Source organism: Drosophila santomea, chromosome 2L (genome assembly GCF_016746245.2).
Source record: "Drosophila santomea strain STO CAGO 1482 chromosome 2L, Prin_Dsan_1.1, whole genome shotgun sequence".
Classification (NCBI taxonomy): Eukaryota; Metazoa; Arthropoda; class Insecta; order Diptera; family Drosophilidae; genus Drosophila; species Drosophila santomea.
The window spans coordinates 263,717-286,752 of record NC_053016.2 but is presented as its reverse complement, the minus strand read 5'-3'; the positions used below and the strand labels follow the sequence as shown (position 1 = coordinate 286,752).

Below are 23,036 nucleotides of genomic sequence, written 5' to 3'. Positions count from 1 at the left end.
TGTAAAAATCTATTTGATTCAAATTAAGGTAATATCGATAATAACCAGGGCTTTGGCAGCCCTGGTTATCGAAATGTATAAGCCTATCCACCCCTGGCACTGTGTTTTGCAAGCTGTTGCTTCCACGCTTTTAAATAAAAATCAAATTAATAGTGTTTACTAGCAAAAACATATGAAACGAAGTGAAAATATTTTGAGCAGTGACAAGGGTGAGTGCATTTACTTAACTTTATTCGTTTTCCGCAAACAAACCGCATGAGCACTGAGTTTCTTACCAAAGGACACAGGTGTCTGATTTTAAAAAGATACACGCAACTTATTTATAACAAAGCATTTTAAACGAACAAGAAAGCACAGTACATAAATTTAGGACATCCTTTCAAAAGTGAATATACCTCAGTGCCTCGGAAACTTAATATACAAGTAATTTTTTAGGGCTACATCGCGCAAGAGCTAAGGTATTCCGCTTAAGATGCAATTCTGCTTCTCCTGTCCGCTTGACAGGAACCTAGGGTATGCAGAGGGCCAGGGCCTCGCGTTCCTGCTCGGTGCCGCAGGACACTGGGTGATTCTGGCCCCGGGGATCGATGCCAGGCTTGAGCATCGTCTGCTGCAGCTCCCAGATGATTTCACAGGACAGGACGCTCACGGCCAGCTTTAGCACTGACTGATAGTTGAGCGGGTTAACCGCATAGCTGAGGATGCCCCTGGCAATCTGGTCGAACAAATAGCTCCTGTCCAGCAGCAGGAGCTCCTCGCGAACCTCCATCATACGGTTTTCGAAGTGGCACTGAATCGCTGCAAAGACCAGCTTGTCCAGACCCACCAGTAGATCCCGCTTGAACTTCACCAGGTAGTTCTCTATGAACACAATCTGGTTGCGATTTAGATGCGGCAGGCGCACCTTGTCCTGTATAACCTGTTCCCCGATCTGGCTGACCACCAGTGAGGCCAATGATCCCGCCGGAGTGGGCCGACGTTCGCTGCACGGACGGATGTCCACGAACGGATGAATCTCGTAGCTGCCCACGCCAATGGTGCTGGCCACGCCGCTAAACGACACGTGGGAGGCGCGCGAGTGGTTCTTGGGCTGCTTGATCATCGACGGCGGCACTTCCATGGCTTTGTGGTCCCTGGCGAATCCAATGATCTGATAGGCTTTCTGTAAGAGGAACAAATTATGGGTTTGCCAGGAGGAACTGCAAGTAACACTTACGTAATGCACGTATTTCTTTGCATCGCAGACAAAGTCCTTAATGCGCGAGATCAGCACCTGCAAGGCGCACTCGTCCTCGCTGAGATCTTCGTTTAATCCAGAAATGATGTAGTCCAGTATGTACTGTGCCGCCTTGTAGATGGGGTCGTCTGGTGCGAAGCTGAGGGCGGTCTGCCCCTCCATGGCAATGGCTGCATTCAAGGCGTAGCACAGGTCACTGTCTAGCAATCCCTCAAAGGTGGCCTGGTACTCATCGCAGAAGGATGGCTTCCGCTCCTGCAGTATCGACTTCTTCTTCTTGCGGCGCTTCCTCTTGGGTTGACGAGCAGCGACAGCCTTTTGGGCTCTTTCCTTAATCTCGTCCTGAATGCGTTGCCACTTTTCCCTGTAATGAGCCTTGTGCCTGTCGATGAATGCCGCTCGCTCTTTTTCCACCTCCTGTAGGAGGTATTCGATCCTGCGCTGATTGGCAATTCGCTCATCGAGTCGCTTCCTCCACGACTGAATCTGGTGCTCGGTGTTCTTCACCAGCGTCTGCTTCCTTAGGATCCGCATGTTTTTGTTGAACCGATCCTTCTTGAACTGGAAGAGCTTCTTTTGCTTGATCAACAGCTTTCTCATCAGATCCTGGCACATGCTGATGTGGGCAGCTACACGCATGTTGGTGAGCATCTTGCGGTGCTCCAGCAACATATTCTGCATGGAGGCCAGGTTCTCCAAGCGTTTAAACTTCTCGTATGTGATATTCAGCAGATGGACCTTCCTTTCGTGGCGCTCCTGCTCCTGTAGTTTCTTTCTGGCGAGTACCTCCTCGGTGCACTGGTGGCGGGCTGCGAGATTCTGGTGATCCTTCTTGGTGATGGACTCCGCGTTGGCGATCAGCATTCGATCATATTGCTCCGACTCGCGCCGCTTGTATGCCTGTAAAATGTAGTACAACTGCGACTTGTGCAGCTCCTGGCGATGCTGATTGAAGTCCTTCAGGTTGCAGATGACATCGTTGTCCTGCGTTATCTCACCGTTCTCCCTCAACCGCTTCAGATTGCGCTCGTTGGAGTAGAACGTCTTCAGGTTGGAGTCGTGTAGCGGATTGTACTCCGGGATGTGCTCGGTGACGGAGCACTCGAACTCCTGTTTGCCGCTCTTGAACTGAAGTAAATTTATGATATATATATTTTATGCTATAATGTTCTAGCTAATTTCTACTGGCTGCACTTACGTCCTGGCCGATCTTGTTCTTGGAGAATATGACCTGATTGCCGGGACACTTGAGCATGGGCAGTTTGCAGTTGAGGGGAATCAGCTCCCATCCGGGCAGACTGTTGATGGGTAGTCCAGTCTTGTAGGAGATCATCTTCAGCAGGGCCGGGTTCCCGGACACCTTATTCCGCCGCGGTAGCGACAAAATATCAATCATCTTGACGCTTTGAACTTTATGTGCCCCAAGTTGATTGTGTTTAACATTTATTCTCTGAGCGTTTCAGGAAAACTAATTTCGAGTAGTGCCTCATTAAATATAATGCAGCCGCCTACTATTGACTTTAGTCGAAAGTTTGCAACGTAGTAATGGAGATTTTATATATAATGTACATATATATATATTCTTTAGCAACCAAGTGTATCCGTGCATTTCTTTCAGTTTTATGGCTATCTGAATGAGTCTGTGCGCCCATCTTAGGAGGCCTCATCGGGATCGTAGCCGTCATTACTTTGGCTCCAGCAGATTCCCGGGCGTTAGTTTGGCTTACATAAATCCCCGGCTAGCCATCATTTCTTAATATTCCGATGTCTCCATCCGGGCTTGTGTTCCACCCGCTTTTTGCGACCGGTGACCCAGTTTCTCGTCTGTGGGTGATTTTAGATTGCGGGCATCTCGGGCATAAATATTTACCAATCGTTTGGTCAGGCGCCGGCAAGTCTGCGTGGGGCTTTCCTTGGAAGAGGACACCCACCCACACCGACTCTCACTTGTCGTCGTGCATCTTCCATGTAAATAAAATCACATCAAGTGCTGAAATGTACTTGCTGCAGCACGTGCTCCAAATATTCTCTCGAGTGTGCTTTCCATCTCATCTAACACCTGGGGACACCCCCTTTTACTTTCCGCTCCCCCGTCGATGGAGTAAATAAAAAATGATGCTGGCATCCCAAAACAGGGAAACTCTTGCGGCAAAATGAAAGGTGCGTGCCAATTGCCAGTGGTTCTCCTTGTTCCTCTGTCCCTTTTGCGTTTCAAAATAGTTACTTCCTCCTTTTTATGGGTATATGGGTCCCAAGGGATGGCTGCGTGAGTCGTTCGGATAAATAGCTAGAAATTTTTTTTGATTCAAAAGTAGTGCTTTATCTAGTAGTCTTTATAAACAGTAGTAATATAACAAGTGGTCGGCTGTCAAGCTATCTTATGCAAGTTATGAACAATATGTCTTGGCTTTTGACTTGCGAAGTAAACTCTTCTAAATAGTTTAAACAAAATTACTTTATACAGTTTTTGTTGCCACAATATTGAGTGTGGGTGGCCTTTAGTTTAATGCCCCTCCAATGAAAACCCACCCCCACTCATAACTTTCATCCGAATAACGGTACCGGCAAAACAGCACACAGCTGTCTTAACTCTCTCTTTCACCCTCATCTGGTTGCTTGCCACTGAGATTGAAAAGCGTCGTCGTTCAACGGGGGGCTTTCCGTTTTCAATCAGCCGAAGCTTTCGGCTCGGTGTTTGAGAGCGACTTCGAACCACGAGAGAGGGCTTGAGCTTGGAACACTAGCTTGCATCGTTACAGTTTACAAATGTAACTCGCCAGACTCCAAAACTAATTAAAGCACATTAATATTTTTACAAAATTTTCTTTTAGTTAAATTAAAATTTTTTAATCCGCATTTGCAACTGTTTTTAAACCCAGCTTTCTTTGTTAGACAACAGAAATAAGCGACTCTCGGTTGCTTTAGCAATGCCAAAGGGTCGTCAAACCGTTTCGAACATGAAACGCACTCAAAAAAATATTACTTGAAAATATTAATATAATGTTTTACATAAAACTTATGAGACTTTAAGGAATTCATCCCTTTATAAAAAAGAGCACGTTTCACTAGAATTTAATGGAAGCATTAAATGTTTCAGTTTGGCACTTCAAGTCGATATTTCTCTGAGTGCGGCAGCACTGTTCGTTTCAAGTCGACGAAACGAGCTTCCAAGTTTTTTACTCTGTGTGGAGTTGTTTCGTTTGGTCGCGTCGGTCGAAGGAGTCGGTTGTTCGTTTTCGTGCGCTCAAGTAACGGTAAGCGCGAATGCCATCGCCTGTTTTACTGTTATTTTAACTCGGGACGTCCATGCGTGCCTGCGCCCCTGCCTCCCTGCGCTCTCCTGTCTCTGTATATGTGTGGGAGACAAACAAATAGCAAAACGAGAAGGAAAACCGTAGAGAGAATTCCGCAAAAAGGGGGGTGGCGAACATCCTGTTTTTCTGCGCCCGCTGCCAGAGTAACCACCCCCTCTCAGGGACGACAACAACAAAGTGTACTTGAGTGTAAAAGCGAAAAAAGGAAATAAATATACGTACGAACCGTTAACTGCGCCATTTGTACTTCGCAACAACAAATGGAAGATTTGAAAGCATAACTATAAAACTGTGTGTATGTGTGTGACGGAGAGCACAAAATCAACAACAAAAGCCGTAGTGAAGCGGATTGTTAATAAAAAAAGGTCGGCGCCTGTAAAAGAAAAGCCAATCGAAGGATGTAATATTAAAAGTTAGGCAAAGTGAAGAAGAGCAAATCAAAAAGAAAGACGATAAAAAAGCAACGTTGAATTGGACTCTAAAGCAACAACTTGAAACAGTTTAACGATGCCTAATACGCGTTTATAATCCGCAATCAAACCATCAAAACATGCTGGGAAATCGGTAGGGAATTATATGAATTCCTCCCATTGTTGGATTGCATCATTCGTCGAGGGCGTGGCTTAGCATTAAATGTAATGTGCAGCTGTCAAGCAGGACCTTTCATCATTCACACATCATCATCATCATCATCCGAGCCATCTTCTCCAGGCCCAATAGCACAATGTCCACAACAGCAGCTGGACTAAAGTCGGCATCCAAAGGAGCCTACGGCGTCGGGACGGAGACGGATCACATCATAACCATCAGCACTGCCAGCTTGACGGAGTCGCACAGCGAAAATCCCGCAAAGGGAGTAGTCTCTCCGGTCAGAAAACCCCATTCCCTGGGAAGTGAGCCCCATTCCACAGAAAACACTATTCTCGGTGACCAGGTGAACGGTGAGCCAGATAAGAAACCCCTCCACTTGTGCCGGCTGTCGCAGGTGGTGAGCTACCAGAGTAACATCGCTGATGTCCAGCACCGGAAGGGTAGACGCCTCCACGGATTGCAGCTGCCACTGCATCCTCTCCAGCTCTTTGGCTGGCTGGTGCTCCTTCTGTTTGGAGTGGCTAGCTACTGGGTCCTCATTCCGGCCTTTCATGCCCGCATCCAAGGACCACTCTACGGACTGATCACCGGACTCTATCTGGTGCACATTGCCTCTCATCTGACGGCCTTACTCACAGATCCTGCGGACAAGGAGCTGCGGCGAGTGCATCGCAACGATCGGATTGTCCCGGAGTTTGACCGGTCGAAGCACAGTCACGTCATAGAAAACGGAAGGTGCCATCTGTGCAACATCCGGACCTCCTCCAGCCGCACCAAGCACTGCTCCGTGTGCAACAAGTGCGTGGGCAAGTTTGATCACCACTGCAAGTGGCTGAACCACTGCATCGGATCGCGTAACTATGTGGCCTTCCTAATGTGCGTGGTCAGCGCTGTGGTGGCCACCCTGGTCATCGTGGCCGCCGTGGTGGCCCAAATCGTCTTCTACTACGTCCAGCCCGAGTGGTTGAGCTTCTACTGGTGCCCCACGGAGTCGAGCCACCCAATCGAAAGCGGCGACTACATAAACATCACCCTGAGCCTGGGAAACAGCACCATGATGCTAATAGAGCAGCACCCTTCGGAGGAGAACGCGCATCAGGAAACCTGGGACGAGGAGCAGGAAAATATGACCATCTCAACACTGCCCACCCTTCTGGAGAATTTTACAGCTCTCATAGAAGCAAGCACAACGCAGCCTGGGATTAGCCCCACTAATCACACCCTATCGCAGCCAGTAGTGGCCGGAATCGGACTCAACGAAACCATTTTCCTTTTTCTTCTGGGAGTTCTGGGACTGCTTGCCGCCGTGAGTGCGGGATTGCTGCTCCACCTGTGCTTCTTTCACATTTACATCTCGTTCCTGGGACTGACCACCTATGAATACATAAGGAATCACCGTCAGGCCCAGGATGCCAAGAGCAAGCAGCTCCTGGAGGGAGCTCCCAGCGTAGGAGCGCCCAAAAATGGAAACGTACACTTCTCGGCTTCGTTGCCCGAGCCACATAATCCGTCCAAGTCCTTACCAGGAGGTCAGCAGCTCTACTGCTGTTCCAGTGCCCCACATCCCAGCCAGCACTCCCAGGAATCGGTTGGTCAGACGGAGCAAAACCTGCGGTTGCACTGCTGTGCCAGCTCCAGGGAGTTTCACCAGAGCGGGCAGGCCATCTACGTTTGCTCGATGCTGGAGGAGGCAGTTCCGCAAGTCCAGGTTGAGCCGGATACGCTGAGTAGCTTCCACTGTTGCTCTAGCTTTGCCGCTAGTTCCCTGCAGCGCAGGGTCAGCTTGGCCAAAGGATCGTTGATCTCAGCCGAGCCGCGTCACCTAAGACCAGCGACGTATCTGCAGTACACCGAGCAGTGTACCCTTTGCACTTTCCGTCTTAGAAGAGGATCAGGACCAGGGACAGGATCTTCAGGAGCTGTGAGCAGCGCCGGCGGAAGTAGTAGCACTCGCACACTGACCAGTCAAACAGGCGGCTCCTCCGCCTCGGCCACAGCAGCCGGAAATATCTCAAAGCATCAGCGGTGGCGCAGGAAATGGAATTGCTGCGCCGCGGTTCCCGATAGCCCCGACTTGCCCAATGACCTCCTCGCTGCCCTAACTTTCCGCGAAAGCGAGGAAGCAGCAGCAGCAGCCAAGCTAAACACCCAGGAGCTGCCTATCCAGTTTATACGCACGCTAAACGGCGGCTTGGATCAGGAGCTCCCTCTGAAGGCGACAACAGCCACTCCCACGCCACCGAGAAGTTCCCGTCTGCGCTACATGCTGCGTCTACTGGGACGCTATCGAAGGCCACGCTGTCGCCATGGGGCCCACCATGGAATCGCTGCCAAAGAGCACCACAATATCGGTGGCTCTGCCATCAAACAAAATCAAATACGTCCGCTGCAACTGCAGGCAGCCGGGCGTGGCTATGCCAATTCCACTGCCACGCCAACGCCGCCCGCAAGCTCGCCAAGCAGAAGTTCCTTGGAGAGCAGCGATCTGAGCACCAGCACGAGTCCTTCGTGCGGCAACAAGGAGCTGATGCTGCTGCCCACATCCGTGATAAGGGACGACAGCGTGACCACCTACACGCTGACCTTGCCGCCTGCCCTGCCACCGCCCACGAGGAGAAAAATGCACCAGACCTCCCAGGAGCTGGCGGAGTTGGCAGAGACCTTGGGGTTCGCCAGCAACTTGCAGCACAGTCAGCATAGCAGCCAGACCAACAGTCGAACGCTGCCCAGTTTCGGGAATGTCTACCGCCGGCAGAGGCGAAAGCACTTCTTGCGGACACGATCTCCCACACTGTCGCCCATCCACGAGTCCGGCCTTTCGAATCCAACCTCGCCGCAGCCCCTGAGGCACCACCACCAGAATTTATCCAACTCGAACTCCAATCCGGCCAAAGCCATGTCCTCGCCTATTCTCAATAGCAGCTCAGGATCTGCGAACTCCTCGGTACTTCTAGTCCAGAACCTGTGCAGTTTAGCAGGCGAAACGCTGAGGAAGACCGCGTCCAACAGTTCGCTGCAGAGCCTCAGCTCCAATTCGAGCAGCACCTAGAAACGAGTGTGTGTTTCTCGTAGTCCTTAGGTTAGCTTTAGTCCCCCCTAGGCCATAGTCCCCCGCAATCCAAGCAGTTCTGTTGGAGTTGCGGAAATCAATTAATCCGCACATAAGCGTTGAAAGTCATAACTAAAATCAATTACGCACGAGGAGAGTGGGTGAGGGAGTGGATTGGGTGGTTAACTGTCGGGGCCAGTGAAGGAAATTGCCTTTGATGCGATGCGGTTTCATTGCCAAACTTAATTACCGCTTTTGGTCGAAGTTCCTTAGTTTGAGTTTTTCGATTGCATATTTGGTTTATTATGAGTCTGGCTTGGAAAGGTAATACAACACATGGGATTTATTGCCGATACAGAATATTAGGTGTTCTATCACGTATCAAAGTTATTAGTTGATATCCGGATTTATTTATACAGTTTAACTTTAATCCGTTACTTGCGAATGTAGGGATAGTCTTTTAAGAAGGTTAATCATAGTCCCTCGCTGCTTAGTCAAATGAAAATTGGAACATTTCTAGAACTTCCATCGTAATTTTAGTTCCAAAATTAAATCATTATTTTATGTCAACTCTTTAAGAAAATCAACAGACTATTCTTTTTCCATTAAAGTTGCTTCATTAACATATTTTCTCACAAACCTTAATGAGAATTTTAGACCAGCGGTTTTTAGAAAGACATTTTGTATACATATTTCTCGAAAGCTCCTGTTTGGCCAACTGAATCCCTTTTGATGACATTTGACTCAAACTAAACATGTATTTCGCATCCTTTGAATGACTTTGCAGTTGAGTTGATGAAATATGCAACAGAATGTGCTCGAGACTCTACTCATTTTCCGCCCCACCCCTTCGCTGGTATTGATTTTAATTTTGGAAAACGTGCAGGCGAAGGCGTCAGCTTATTACGTATTGTATCTGCAGCTGAAGCTTCGTTTGTATCTGAATCCGCGTAGCCGTGTATCTGCCAAACAGATGGAAAAGGGACGAGGGCGAGGACACAACTGCAGCATGTTGCCAAATTGTTACGCAAATGTTTTCATTCGATCTCAATTCAAGTGCAGAGAAAACCCCAGCCAAAAAACCGACGATGGCAATTGTCTACTTGTTCTACTTGATTTTGACGACTGTCGCTCGGCCCATTAAATATTCCGAGGCTGAATAATTAAAGCGACGCAAGTCAGGAAAACAAGACACGGGACAGGATTGAACAGGAACCCGGGAAATGGAATCGCGTCAAAAGCGGCATTGGATGAGTGCATGAGCCCATCCTCCTCAGTTGTCAGTCGGACTGCTAACTGCTAACTGTTATCAGGGCTTAAAAGCAGGGATAGACAGACAGTCGTAACGACTACGCACATGACACTCTGGGATTCAGGTGGTGCTCCTCCTCTTTATTGCGCCAGACAGTCGCATGGTTCTTGTTATTGAAACTGACAGCGGGAAAAGTCCATTTTTAACCGGCTGAAGCCGAGCAGGTGGGAGTGGCAGTGGATTCAGATAGATGGATTGCTAGGAAAAGATTCGCTTTGAGTGCAAAACGTGCGCGTTGAGTTGGAGGTCGAGCTTCAGTGCGCTTAGTATTCTTGTCTAGTGGCCATTCTGGATCAATATGTTACCCTTAATCGAAACTTTCAGTTTTTTGTTCCTTTTTTGGAACCAATTTCATATACATTCGCTAATTGCCTACTTAGCTATTACTTTTACAAATTACTTTTATTCCACGCAAACTTAAACTTTGGTGAACTTTCTTAAACTGGCAAGGAGTGCTGTGACCTTTCAATATATTCAAGATACTAAAGTAATAGTAATAAACTGAATTTGTCCCGATATCCGAGGCGCTCTTCATAGTGTTGTTTCCAATTAACGAATTTGAGTTGTGTCCGCCTGTCGGCGAAATGCAGTCAAATAAAAGGGTTGGCTCACCTGCAAATGTTGATGCCTCATGGAGGTAACCTTACATGGATTCGGGTGATGAGGGATAGAAGCTAGTAGGGTGTCATTGAGCCCGAATCCAAAGGAAGACTTGACTTCCAGCGGCTGACATGCATTTTGCAGGTGGCTTCGGTCTATTCGTTTTTAGTGACAAGAGACAAGGGACAGACGCTTGGCAAATGACTCAAAATAACATAATGCAGCGACTCTAAGTGGATTTTCAATGCACAGACAGTTGGAGCAACAACTTTGCTATCTTTTCCATTTCCCCCGTTTATTTCCGTAAGCAAAACCCGCTGCATACTTTTCAGGGCGCTCTGTGTGTGCTTGTGTGCGTGCGAAAATGTTAAATTTGATGGCACTTGGCGATACCATTCGCCAATTCGAAACGGCTTTAAAGGGTATATGCTGGTGATATATACCGGATATTTATTTTTATAAAAATATATTCGACTTTAATTGCCTGTTCGTGTCCTGCTCCCAAGCCTCTGGCTATTGCCACGCCCCCAAAAGTGGCAGCGCGGACTGCCAGGCAACACCCTCGAACTTTCGGTTCGGCTGCAGTTTGGTTTCAGTTTGGCTCCCGGTGGTGAAGTTTGTTTACGAGACATAAAGCAGAAGTATGCATATTCTCGGTAAATTGGGGGCGGGGCTGCTCCCACTTGACTGACTTTCCCTATGGCAACGAAAGCAATGCTCCTGCTGCTTTGGTTGTAGTTGTCGTCCTGGTGATGGCCGTGCATCAATTATAAAACATTCTCTGCCATCCGAGTCTATGCTTTTCTGACATGCAAGCCGAAAACGTTCTTCATTTCTGGCAGACAGCAGGAGAAACACTGGAAATTAAATTGGATTTAATTGATAAGCTATTTTGTGTTAAAACTTAATGGTTTTCTTTGTTTACGCCATTTTACGTTATAATTAACCTGTATATAATTTTAAACCATTTGTTCACGTGTAAGAGCAACACCTTCCCTGAAAAGTGGCCTTACTTTTCGGTTGGCTGTAGGACAAACGAATCATGATTGATTGGGCCTGAATTGGGTGCGAAGGCTCACCACGACAGACAGTTGCTCCTCCTGCCCCTGCTTACCATTTCCTTACTGCTATTAGCAATGGTAGTTAGGTTGGCTCCAACTCCCAGCCCACTTGGCCCACACACTCCTTTTGTTTCGCCTTGTGCCCTGCAATGACATTTTCAGCTGCTTTGCTTTTCCCTTTTCGTTGGTTCAACGAACTTCTCTCCTGGCTTCTTTTCTCTCGGCTCTTTTGTTGAATTATCAGCCAGGTGGAATATTCAGGACATAACGTGGTACAGTGGTAGGACATATGTGTATCCGACCGCTCTGCAGACCCGTCTAATATGCTTTTCAATTTGGTTAATGACTTTTTGTATCCCTTCTGGGTTTCATTTCCATCTGTAACCTAAGCTTAAACAAATTATCAAAGAGAACAGACAAACAAAAACATAAAAAAGAAATGTTTATGAGACTGGAGTGGGGAAAAGAATGTACGAAAACAAATGAAAGATTGAAGAGTAAAACAATAATTATAATAATTTAGCCAGGCCAATTAAGCACGATTATGAAAAACATATATATTTTGATAAAATGTGCAGGGTGCAGGAAATAAGCGAGGATTATAGCCCCAGAAAGTACGCTATAAATTATGTGACTATGCTTTGTACCATAAACGAAAAATAAAAATTGTTCAATTGAAAATAACATGAAGTTGCTTTCATTTTGTTAGTTCTCAAAGTGCGCCGCCCCAACAAAGTTTAAAGCGCAAAAAGAGCACACTGAAAGAAGTGAAATAAAAACGACAGGCAGCAAACAAAATGTGGCAACAACAAGGTGTCTATAAAACTATCATTGGCCAGCAGGCGGCGATGGGTGGCTCATCATTGCTGATTGTCGTCGCTCAGAGGCGACTGTTGACCCCCTTTCATGGGTATTTTAAATATTTACCAGGCCAGCCGAATGGCGAATAGTTTGTATGGCTTCCAAGGGGCTTTGACTCATTTTCCCGCTTTCATCGTGCTCTTTAACTCGCACTGGCAGAGTCGCTTTGGCGCTTTTTACAGCCTTGTTTGCTCACCATTGTCCACGCTGCGTATGCGCGATTTTCTGGTTTTTGTAAGTGGCTTACTACTTTTCAAATACAAAAAATGAGAGTAACACATGACACATATACTAACTCTAAAATTAGTCATGAAATTAATTTGTGAATATCATTCATTTCTTCGTGAGTTATTATGACCGAAAATTGACCAAGTTTTAATATATTCCCCCTATATAATTAATCGATAACCAAAGTGGAAAAGATAGTATTTAAATCTCTTTTTTGGTTCCTCTGCAGTTGCACTTTTGGCTTTCTGCTTTTATTATTTATGCAAATATATACTTGCACGTAAATTAACAATGTAAGTTGTTGTAGCCTTTTTATGTTTCCTGCCCGTCTTCTGTGTCATGTGTTTGCCTCGCCAAAACAAATCAAACGCATGCCACACACGCACACGCACGCACACGCACACACACACACACCTTGGCACCTCCTAACCCACACAGACGCAGAGCTTAACGCGTTGGCAATAAAATACCGGGGATTTATGGCTACGTGTCATTAGGCTTGTTTGTTTGCTCCTCACTTTGCAACAGATAAACACAAGGAGTGTGTATCTGTAAGTGCCCAAGGATAAAACATTGTGGAGTATCTCAGTTTGCTAGCCTACGTGTGTGTGTGAGTGCGCCTACACCAGCGGGCAAAATAGTAGCTACAATACATCAATTAGTCTAGCGCACCCACTCAAGTGAGTTTCGTTTGGCATTTGTAATAGAAATAGGGTAATACTATGCGACCTTCGAACTTTTATGATCGAATGTTGTATTTATGGCTCGTATCCGACATGTGTTTGAATTTCTTTAATAAGTAATGTCAAATTCAGTGCTCCTCTTTCACTCGATCTTGATTTCCTTCTGAGAAGCACTCCTTTGCCAATGCCAACTTCTTGACTACTTCGTCCAGTCTGAAAGTCAATCAACAAAATTCACGTTCAATTTGGTCTTTTGGCCTCGCTTGGCTTCGTCACCGTCAGCGTCACCATCATCGTCTGGCTTGCAAATATAATTAAGTGCACAGCCACGCGGTCTAGGCTCATCCGCATCCTTCGTATACAGACCCTGTAGCATACACCATATACCACATACCACATACCTCATACCATATACCACATACCATTTACCAGACGAGGCCCACTGACAGCCTTCCATTTTGTGACTGCAGATTCCTCCACAGTCGCTTCCTTTCCCACAGTCGCTTCTCATCTCAAGTTCCTATGTACAAAGAGCATATATTTTGAGCATGTTTTTGCTATTTTGAAAGTCTTTCTACCGTGCAAGCTTGATTTCGAGGCTGACAATCAGTTGTATCATCGAGAGGGTGAAAACAAATTAAAGACCGTGCCACTCTTGAGACTGGAATAAGAGGAACTGCGTCAAGGAACCCTCAACCTGAAATAATTGATTCGCCTAAGAATCAATTAATAAACCAATGTGCAAGGTTACGAGCCAAGATGAAATAGTAAAGGAAGCTGCCTCCTTTGTGACCGATCCAAAGATTCAGTGCCAGCAAACATACCTCACCATATGTGCATATCCGAAGCTGAGGGCGCTGCATCCATAACCTGCCCCCATTTCGGTTGTGCCTCGCAGGCGGGGAAACGCCCAGCCGAAGACGCCAAATTGTCGCCACATCTCCTCGAGTCCTTGCCCCTCTATCGCCATCGGCGTGTCCTTGAAACGGTCTCACTTCGGCCTCTTACTCTGGCCTATTACGTCAGCGAAGGGATTGTGGACTCAAGGAACGAAGCTCGAGGGGCGTGCACTTGAGCGCAATTATATGTGTATCACTTTTGAAGCTCCTGAATCATTCACTCTGGATTAATTATATATGTGTTATCTAGGCACCTTTTTTGTGTGACCACCAGCTGCCCTGACTTTGACCCGGCCTAGAAATGCGAGACATGCATTGCGGGACTCCAAATGTGAAGGACATGCTCCTTGCTTCTTAAAGGACCTAAAAAAGTCCGCCCATTAACCCATTGTGCGTTTACTTCACAGTGACACAAACAAGTTTTCAGTCCATGTTTAAACCACTATTTATAGGCGAGTTAAGGTCGTATCGAAAATAAAACAGGATACAATTATGGATCGAAGCAATATATTTCGGATTTCCTTGCTTAACCATACCTCTTTTAGTTAGGTCATGTTCATATTCTACCAGGAAGTTTTTAACCACTTTTCATCACTTCAAACACATTAAAAGAAAAATTCCAGGAACGATTTTTATTTCATTTTCGCAGTTCTTGCCATGCTGCTGCTCCTTAAATTTAGTTGTGTGTTTTAAATATTGTTGCGTTTTGTGGCTGCACGCTAAGAGAGTTTTTATTTTCCAATTTGATTGCCATCACGCCACAGGGAGTTCCCACTTGCATGTCGAATGGGGCGGAGGTTTTCCACAGGACCCTGAGAAGCCTGTGCTCAAATCGACCACACCGAACAGAGTCCCCGTCCATTTTTGCAACCCACTCTTGACCACTTGATATTTCACTGCACTGCTGAGCACGGAAATCGAAGGAAAGTAGCAGCAGTTCGAGAAGCCGAAGTTTCATTGCCCTTACTCAATGCACATATACAAAATAAATACTTGACTCGGATCCAATAGATCAAATGAACAAACCACGACTAAGTAAATAAAGAGTTATTTTTGAATATTCAAGTAACTCCTCGTGCAACATTAAAAATGCCATGCGTAGAGTGTATAAACTTGTCAGCTGCTTCGTATTTGTCATAGAGGTTTTCTATTCTTTCGCTAATTTTCGCAGTGTTCGTAGTGCGAGGAAAACTCGTGAAAAACCAAGGGAGTGTGTGTCTGCGTGTGGGAATGAGGTCATATTTTGGAGCTGCCATCGTCATTTCGAGTGAGCTTGTCTCCTTGCCCCCTGACCCTTTTAGCTTTTCCTTTTCCTTTTGCTTGTCGCGGTTCGAATTTTCCAGCAAATAAAGTGTAAGATTCACATAATGGAGAAGCCGCAGCAGCCAAACATCAACTGTAGCTCCTAAGTCAGTGACTGCGAGATTATGAATGTTCCGGTCCAGAGCATGAGTAAACACCAAAGGTTTAGCAGAACCACTTTTCTCGCAGTGTAGGCGTACGTAGATGGAGCCACGAAAAAACAAAACCACAGGGAAGAATTAGGCGGAGATGATGGCAAAGTTGAAATGGTAAACTCAGCAGGTCACCCACTCTACACTTTTCCATCCTGAACAATTTTTGTTGGTTGAAAGGATTAAACGCCTCGTTGAATGGCAAGCCAGTTAATTCACATTCACATTTCTGCGCAATACCCATTTCTTATCGAGCTTCCTTCGTTTGCAGTCTGGAGTGGCCCTCGGCACTCGATTTTATCATGGAAGGCGTTGAAGGGGGCCACTGGGGGCATCGGCACTTTTATCATAGCCAAGCTGATGTTCAATCTTCATCATTGGCAGAAAAGGAGTTAGAATCTTTCGATCCGTGCCCAGGATTTCATACTTGGCGTGTCCTTTCCTAAACCATTGCATTATTTATGGCGTCAGACCAAGGCTAATACCGAATAAATCCACCACCTTTGCCCATTGCGAATTTGTTGGTAGGGCCACTTTTGGAAGACCAGGATCCGGTGCTGGCTGGCTTCCACCATGGCTTCCATGCAATGTGCGGCTTGGAGGCGTGTCCGCGGGCTGATGGTGGCTATGGTCGGGTGAGCCGGCACCTGGTTCTGGGGTATCCAGTGAAAGCCGAGACTGCTCTGGCTCTTGGACCGCCTTAATTGGTGCGGAAATTATTAATTATCTCTGCCCCGGCGCCGCAGAAATCGAAAGATTTGAACGGCGATTGCCAGTGTCGGCGGCTGATTCAATTGGTCGCTCCCGAATCCGGCAGATGCAAAACAAAGTGCCACTGTCTGCGGTCCCCGCAATTGCACATTTCGCACAGCGATTCTGGCCACCCTGCGGCTAGCCACCCGAATTTGTGGGCCTGGCTGGCAGTTATGTAAGTTGCCCCGCTGGACGTGGATTAGATGGGATTGCAAGATACTTTGGCACCCACTGCAAAAGACTACTGTCCAATATCATCGCTCAATAGATACATTCAGTATCGTTCTATCACGAATATACAAGAATTGTTAGCTGAAAGTATTTGGCGAAGACTAGATTTGGAAATGGAGCATATTTCAAAGCAAATGCCTCTCTATGGAAATAAATAATAAAAGAGAAATGTAATTTTCCGCCCTCCCATGCGGACTTGTTCATGTTGCAGTTGGGTTGATCGCCGCCTTCCGCTGACGGAAAAGTTCCTAATTGCCAGAGCACAGAGCCCAGAGCTGCGGCTGCTAGTTCCCTTCCAGCTGCTGGAGGACCCCGTGGACGTCTCATTTGGTAGCTGGGTTGTAATTTGGGCGTAATTATAACGAATCCAGCAGCCACGCCCCTTTTTTGGGGCCTGCACTTTAGTTCGGTTCGCTTCTTATGCAATTTACTTTCGGGGGCTGCAAAGTTTCCCAGTTTCCCGCCCATTGAAGCTTTAATTACTTGCAGACATTGCCTTGAAATGGCTCCGTGCATTGTCAGCGAAAAAAGCTGAGCAACAGGAAAAGTCGGAAAAGTCGGAGAAAAAAGTCCTGGCAGAAGTAAGGCCAGAATACCATATAGATGGGAATCGGCATTCGCCATTGATAAAACTGCATGCCGTTTCCGGTCAGTAAACTTTCAATGCAAAAAGTTTGTCTTCTTCACTGAGCTCGTCGACTATTCTGCAAGTAAACTTACAATCGGGCCAAGTTAAGCAACTTATTGTGCAACGATAGCCGGAGATACAGAGATACTTGTTTTCGGGTGCACAAAGAAGCAGGTGCGTTTCGTCACCAACAGACTGCCGGATTATGCGGATACAAGCTGGTAGTCACATAGTTACTTCACTTTACCTCTGCCCAGCTTAATGAGAGTAGGATTATGCAAAGTAATTTAAAATTAATGGAAATTCAGAGCCTTACGACCTCATGCTGCACCTTCTTAGGTATCTGAGACTTCTGTTTCTTGTGGGGGACACATGCAATGCAACGAAATCCGAAAATTCCGATAAACTGCTGCAGAGAAGGGCTTAAACTTTTCAGTTTTGAGTTGCATGCACAACTTGAATAACTCAATTAGTGCACATTGTTGTAAGTTGTATGTTGTGTGTTAAGGCTGTAGTAATTGTTGCTTGCAATTGTTGCTTTTCTTGATGTGCATTGACTTAGAGCGCAATTTTCACGCTTCTTTGCCTGGGCCAAGCCCAAAATCGAAAGCGAAACGGAAAGGCATTAAAGAAAAGCCGCTGGAGTCGTTGAAGAAATTTAATTGGAGCAAACGCAAGCAGTCAGCAGGCGTTGCATTTGCAATTGCAGTTGCAGATGCAATGAAAGTGAAATTACAAATGGGTGCAAAAAACGAGACTTAAAGAGTATTTTCCAACTTATCAGATGGTTCATGCATAAGTCCCATTCTGGGAAGATCTAAAAACAACATTTTATCTAATTTTACAAAGTATAAAGTCAGCGAGGGAATTAGTAGGCTTTGGGAGACCTTTTGTCCTGTGTGAGCTCAGTGCAAATTTGTTTGGCTTTGCCCAACTGTGCGTGGCTTTTCCCAGTCGCTCGGCCGGCCGCTCCCTTTCGCCGCTAATGCGTCGCTAATTAGCTACTGCTGGTTGGGAAAATGCGTGGGTGCCTTGGGAAATTCAGCCCTCTGCTGACCGGTGAGCAACGAGCCACAATATTAGACTGCATTGCTGGTGTCTATCAACCCGTCGGCAGGATGACTAATGTCGTTTGGCCACAGGGTGAATTTTCTCATCGACTTGCCAAGTTCCAACACAAGAGTTCCGAATAATCCTAGAGCTAATCCATTCCACCTTTTTTCCAGATTTCATTTGAACTCGCCATGGTGAACGAGGACGACGCCGCGGACCAAAGTCCTGGCAAGCCCACAGGCTACAACTTCTACCGCTCCCGCTTGGGATCGCCGCGCTATGTAGTGGCGCCCATGGTGGACCAGAGCGAGCTGGCCTGGCGAATGCTGTGCCGGCGGTATGGCGCCGAGCTCTGCTACTCGCCCATGTACCATGCGAACCTCTTTGCCACAGATCCCAAGTATCGCAAGGATGCTCTGCAGACGTGTCCCGAGGACAGGCCACTGATCATCCAGTTCTGCGGCAACGATGCTCAGCAAATCCTGGATGCAGCCCTCCTGGCGCAGGACCATTGCGATGCGGTGGACATCAACTTGGGCTGTCCCCAGGCCATTGCCAAGAGGGGTCACTACGGGTCCTTTCTGCAGGACGAGTGGGAGCTGCTGACAGAGATTGGTGAGTAGAAACGGCTCCGCTTTCCTGATTGCACATGGAGCTAATGCTATTTCACTCTAGTGAGTACGCTGCACGCACAACTAGCCATTCCTGTGACCTGCAAGATTCGCATCTTCGAGGACCTCGAGAAGACCATTAGGTATGCCAAGATGCTGGAGGCCGCTGGCTGCCAGCTCCTCACTGTCCACGGCAGGACCAGAGAGCAGAAGGGTCCACTGACCGGGGTGGCCGATTGGAACTACATCAAGAGTGTGCGGCAGCACGTCAAGATTCCAATGCTGGCCAACGGAAATATTCTGGGCCTGGAGGACGTACACCGTTGCCTGGCCGAAACGGGAGTCGATGGCGTAATGAGCGCCGAGGGCAATCTGCACAATCCGGCTATCTTCCAAGGAGTCTCACCGCCCGTCTGGCAAATGGCCCATGAGTACTTGGAGCTCGTTCAGCTCTATCCGTGCCCTAGTTCCTTCATACGAGGACATCTCTTCAAGCTCTTCCACCACATGTAAGGCTCTGCCCTACCGAAACTAAGTTTAGTTTAAAGTGCCTTAGTTTTTAAAGTGCCTATTTCCTTTTGTAGTATGAATATCCGGCAGAACTCCGAGCTACGGCAATACCTGGCCACGGCAAACCAGCTAGTGCAATTCCAAAACGTCGTGCAACAGGTGCGGCAGAAATACGAACCGTTCCACAAGGGCGACGTGCCATACGAGCCAGAGCAAGTGGCTGCCGGATCAGAAGAAGACGTAAGTTACTCGCAGGGATCTTTGTAATACAGTGGAATGTTTGATAAGTCACAAATATCTCCGACAGCTGCCACTTTCTCCCTGGCTATGTCAACCCTACATACGCGCCTCACCCGAGTCCCATCGCCAGAAGATTGCCGAGAAGGTGCGCGAGGCTGAGGATCCCAACAGAGCCAAGCGGCAGTACTTCGACAAGGACGGCAAGGAGATCTCCCGCAAGCGGATGAAGAAACTGCGCAGGCGCCAGCGAAGACCCAACAAAACGGATGCCCAGATCCAGCATCGGCACGAAAGGCGCCTGGAATACTGCTCGGAATGCGCCAATCCCCAGGGATCCAAGTGCGAGTTCCAGCTGTGCCGCGTGTGTTGCAAGGACAGGTGCTACAACAACGACCGCGATTGTCCTGGCCACGGCATCCTGATCAAATCCCGCCGAGCCAAGGCCAAGCTATTCGAGGATGGCCAAGCGCTGCAGGATGAGCACGACGTGTCCAGAAACTCGGACGACGACCTGACGATAGCCCCCGCCGATGCGCGGGAGCCGCTCTGACCTTAAAGATTCACTTTAGGAAACACCTCCCTTGTTTTTGTTTCATGACTGCGAATAAAAATGAATAAATAAATAGCTTGTTTCAAGAACCGCCTCTGTTGTTGTTACAAATTTGCGTGTTTAATCTTACAATTGATCACAAAATGGGTTGACCACAACGTTTGAATAGGCCAATTTGTGGGGTAACCACATCACATTTGTGTTTATAAAGTTCTCTATATAAAAAAGATCAGAATAAAACAGCCTCTAAGTTAGTGTGACCGCGTTTGTCTTGTTTTTGCTTTGGCGTTTCTTTGCTTTGGCGAGAGCTGGCCACTCTAAGCACCGGTTGCACGCTGTTGGCCACAAAAATCAAAACAAACCCGAAAATGGAGCAAACAAAACCGTTCTACGATTTTTGCATTCCATACAGCAAGGATGACTCGGTGATGCGGGCCCTGCTCAACGAGCTGGTGGAAAGTGAGTAGCCACTGAGAAACGACTTCACACAAGTTTTCCAAAACATGCGATAAACTCATTGCAGCGGGCTACAAAACAGTGGCCATTGACCAGAGTTTCGACCACAGCAAGAAGGAGGCCGGTAAGCGGGGGAGCGAGATGTTTCCGGAGCCCCACAAGGTGGAGCATCTGCGTAGGGAGTTCCAGGATAAGCTGAGGATCCTGCAGAGAATCACCATTCTCTACGTGGACGTCAATGTGGCCCATGCAATGGTAGGAACACTTGATGATGGATGAAAGCAAGCTAATTTCTATTTGTTGCTGTAGAGTGTCTCCCAAAATCTGCGGAAGTTCAATCTAATCGCTGGCCAGCCGAAAACAGATGCCGCCCTGACAGTAAGTCGCTTAAGTTCCACCTACAATCTTCATTTAACGAGTTCAATCCAAGCACTGCTGCACCGCCTTCAATGGGGACTTGATAACCTTTGATCCTGCGGCTGGGTCACGACTGTTGGTGAACCGAAAAGCATACCAGGTGGCAGTGCGTCGGGGCATGTTCTTCGAAATTAAATACGCGCCATCCATCGCAGATTCGAATTACAGAAAGGATATGATAAAGATCGCCCAAAACTACTGCACCAAGGGAAAGTCCAAGAACATTATCTTCAGCAGTGGTGCGGCGCACGAATTCCAGCTCCGAGGTCCTTACGATGTTGCTAATTTGTAAGGTGTAGCTAACTGGATTCCCATTGAGTTAAAAGCTAATCGGTACTTCCTTTTTTAAGGGCCTTTATCTTCGGCCTCTCAGAGGACCAAGGAAAAAATGCCGTGGATCGGCATTGCCGGCAACTTTTTCTGAAGGCGGAGTCGCGGCGTCTGGGGAAAACCATCATGTTTGTCAAGGGCAACGGACCCATAGTATTTTCGGATACCTCGGAGGACGAGCTAAGCACAGAAGACGACGAAATGAGGGGTCTAGAAAGCCAAATTGGAGAAGCGGATGCACTTGAAGTCAAGGATGGAACTGAGCATGTTATTAAACGATTAAAAGTGGCGTAGCCCAGAATTAAATAAAATCAGCCTGCTTAATTTGTTTTTTTTTGTGATTTCGCGCCGAATACCGAAACCGGCTGACGTAACGTAATGGGTTTGGGTCTAGGCTACTACGTGCCTTGCGTCCAGGAAAATGTTTTCGACATTTTTACCTAAGCTACATAAGAATGTCTAAATGTATACAATGGTTACTTTTTTTTTATAGTCAAAATTTCCGTTTGTTGACATTGGTACGTCGTTACTGATGTTAGTAGCGATACTGAAAATATAATATCGATGCTTGCAGAACATCCATCGATTGGCAGTTATCCGGGATTTCTGGCAACATCGATTTTCGTCCCAGCTCTAGCGTACAACAACAAAACAAAATGGAGGTCTTTGATGTGTGTGTCGCGTTGTCTTGAAATTTGCTGCTAGAATTTTGCGTTAAACGGTAATTAAAAGTGCAAATTAATTGAAAAAAATTGCGGAAAATTGCTTGCCAGGGTGCCGGCATCTGGAAAAGCACCAAATCCGAACGGAATTGAGCGTATTTTAAGCGAAATTAGCATTTGAAAAGTGCTCGAAACCAAGACACTTGAAAGGAAAAAATGTGCAAAGAGGAGAGCGGAGAGTAAGACAGAGAAAGCAAAAAGAGCAAGAAGACAAGCGACGAGACGAAAAGAAAAACGGCAAAGCAAAAGAAATGTATTTCGCGAGACGACGAAGAAAAGCTGAAAAGCAGCCAACGTCCAATTTCAATTGTTTTTTCCCCCGCAGTTCCAAGTGCATTTCTCTATGCGCCTGTGTATGTGTACGAGTATGTGTATGTGCGATTAATTAATGGCGAAATTTCCGAAGAACATCGAAAATCAAATGCAAAAATGTGAGCGGCGACCGTCTAATACAATTAAAAATGGACATCATCGGGGAGTTTGTGTGTGTGTGTGCGATGCTCGTTTGCGTTTTCGCCTTCATCATGTTGTTTGAGTGTAATTATCACGTTGATTATGGCTGGTCTTTTGATTTCTTTTCTCCTGCTTCCGTTCGCCATATTCTTTACCCCCGCTTTTTACCGAAAAAAAAAGTGTTGCTGTTTTAACTAGGACTTTTTTCGCATAACGCGCGTAGCATACATTTTGTGTATGTATTTGTGCCCCGTTGCGCTGCAGTGTTGCCAACATTATTCGGGAGATGCAGCGCCGCACATTTTGCACCTGTGCAGGAGACAATCTGCGTTATCCTCTCCCCACCCTCACTCCACGCCCCGTCGGCGCATTTATCCATCTGCCATAATGGCCACTGCTACAGTTGCTCTGCCAACGTCGCAGTCGACGTTCTCGCTGCTCTTTTCACAGTTTGTTATTATTGCGATGGGACACACCGAAGTGAAAATCATATACGCAAATTAATTGTCGTTTTTATTTTTTACCTAATTTTATTTAAAAAGTTGTGGTCTAATTTATTGTGAAAAATATCAAGAAAAACAAACGGCAGGTTCAAAAAGTCGGTTTCTTTGCAGATAACATGTGTCCTGTAGTCTACAAATTTGTATCATCCCACAAAACAATTACAAACTCGACTACATTTAATTTTTTTTTCGTGTTGGTTTTCCTGGACCAAGCTGCATTGTAGCTGGCATCAATATTTCGATATTGATAGTCTGAAGTAGCACTCACATAGATACAGTGCACATATGCA

The 23,036-nt window shown here is 46.7% G+C and overlaps 5 protein-coding genes across 15 annotated transcripts in view; 4 read left to right on the top strand and 1 right to left on the bottom strand.

Moving 5' to 3' along the window:
• The first annotated feature begins 73 nt into the window (after positions 1–73).
• LOC120454218 (tRNA-dihydrouridine(16/17) synthase [NAD(P)(+)]-like) lies at positions 74–19,954 on the top strand. Of its 2 annotated transcripts, none has more exons than XM_039639321.1 (5): positions 74–209; positions 18,128–18,569; positions 18,630–19,074; positions 19,150–19,315; positions 19,383–19,954. In XM_039639321.1, exons 2-5 carry the CDS (start codon positions 18,146–18,148, stop codon positions 19,863–19,865), a joined length of 1,518 nt encoding a protein of 505 aa, XP_039495255.1. In that variant the 5' UTR covers positions 74–209; positions 18,128–18,145; the 3' UTR covers positions 19,866–19,954. The 2 variants fall into 2 exon arrangements, with proteins under 2 accessions (XP_039495255.1, XP_039495263.1); XM_039639329.2 differs by lacking the exon at positions 74–209 and adding an exon at positions 17,754–17,960.
• Positions 317–2,729, bottom strand: LOC120454189. The gene is made up of 3 exons (XM_039639277.2): positions 2,436–2,729; positions 1,217–2,365; positions 317–1,162 (listed from the first exon to the last, which is right to left on the bottom strand). The coding sequence occupies exons 1-3, from the start codon at positions 2,631–2,633 to the stop codon at positions 509–511; spliced, it is 2,001 nt and encodes a 666-aa protein (XP_039495211.1). The 5' UTR covers positions 2,634–2,729; the 3' UTR covers positions 317–508.
• Positions 4,348–11,837, top strand: LOC120454182. Its single transcript, XM_039639264.2, has one exon. The coding sequence runs from the start codon at positions 5,276–5,278 to the stop codon at positions 8,189–8,191; it is 2,916 nt and encodes a 971-aa protein (XP_039495198.1). The 5' UTR covers positions 4,348–5,275; the 3' UTR covers positions 8,192–11,837.
• Positions 19,955–20,157: 203 nt separating the features above from the next.
• LOC120454234 (ribonuclease P protein subunit p30) lies at positions 20,158–21,392 on the top strand. Of its 2 annotated transcripts, none has more exons than XM_039639341.2 (5): positions 20,158–20,324; positions 20,389–20,576; positions 20,631–20,699; positions 20,752–21,026; positions 21,089–21,392. In XM_039639341.2, exons 1-5 carry the CDS (start codon positions 20,234–20,236, stop codon positions 21,360–21,362), a joined length of 897 nt encoding a protein of 298 aa, XP_039495275.1. In that variant the 5' UTR covers positions 20,158–20,233; the 3' UTR covers positions 21,363–21,392. The 2 variants fall into 2 exon arrangements, with proteins under 2 accessions (XP_039495275.1, XP_039495284.1); XM_039639350.2 differs by having other exon boundaries at positions 20,752–21,031; positions 21,089–21,214.
• A 303-nt stretch (positions 21,393–21,695) lies between these two features.
• The window catches only part of LOC120443883 (chromodomain-helicase-DNA-binding protein 7), a 40,821-nt gene continuing 39,480 nt past the window's right edge, over positions 21,696–23,036 (top strand). For 4 of the 9 annotated variants that reach the window (XM_039623294.2, XM_039623295.2, XM_039623296.2 and 1 more), the window contains exon 1: positions 21,699–21,789. The gene's annotated coding sequence lies outside the window, so the exon portion shown is untranslated. Of the gene's footprint in view, positions 21,790–23,036 lie in introns of all 9 variants that reach the window. The other 5 variants (XM_039623299.2, XM_039623300.2, XM_039623298.2 and 2 more) reach the window with 2 other exon arrangements.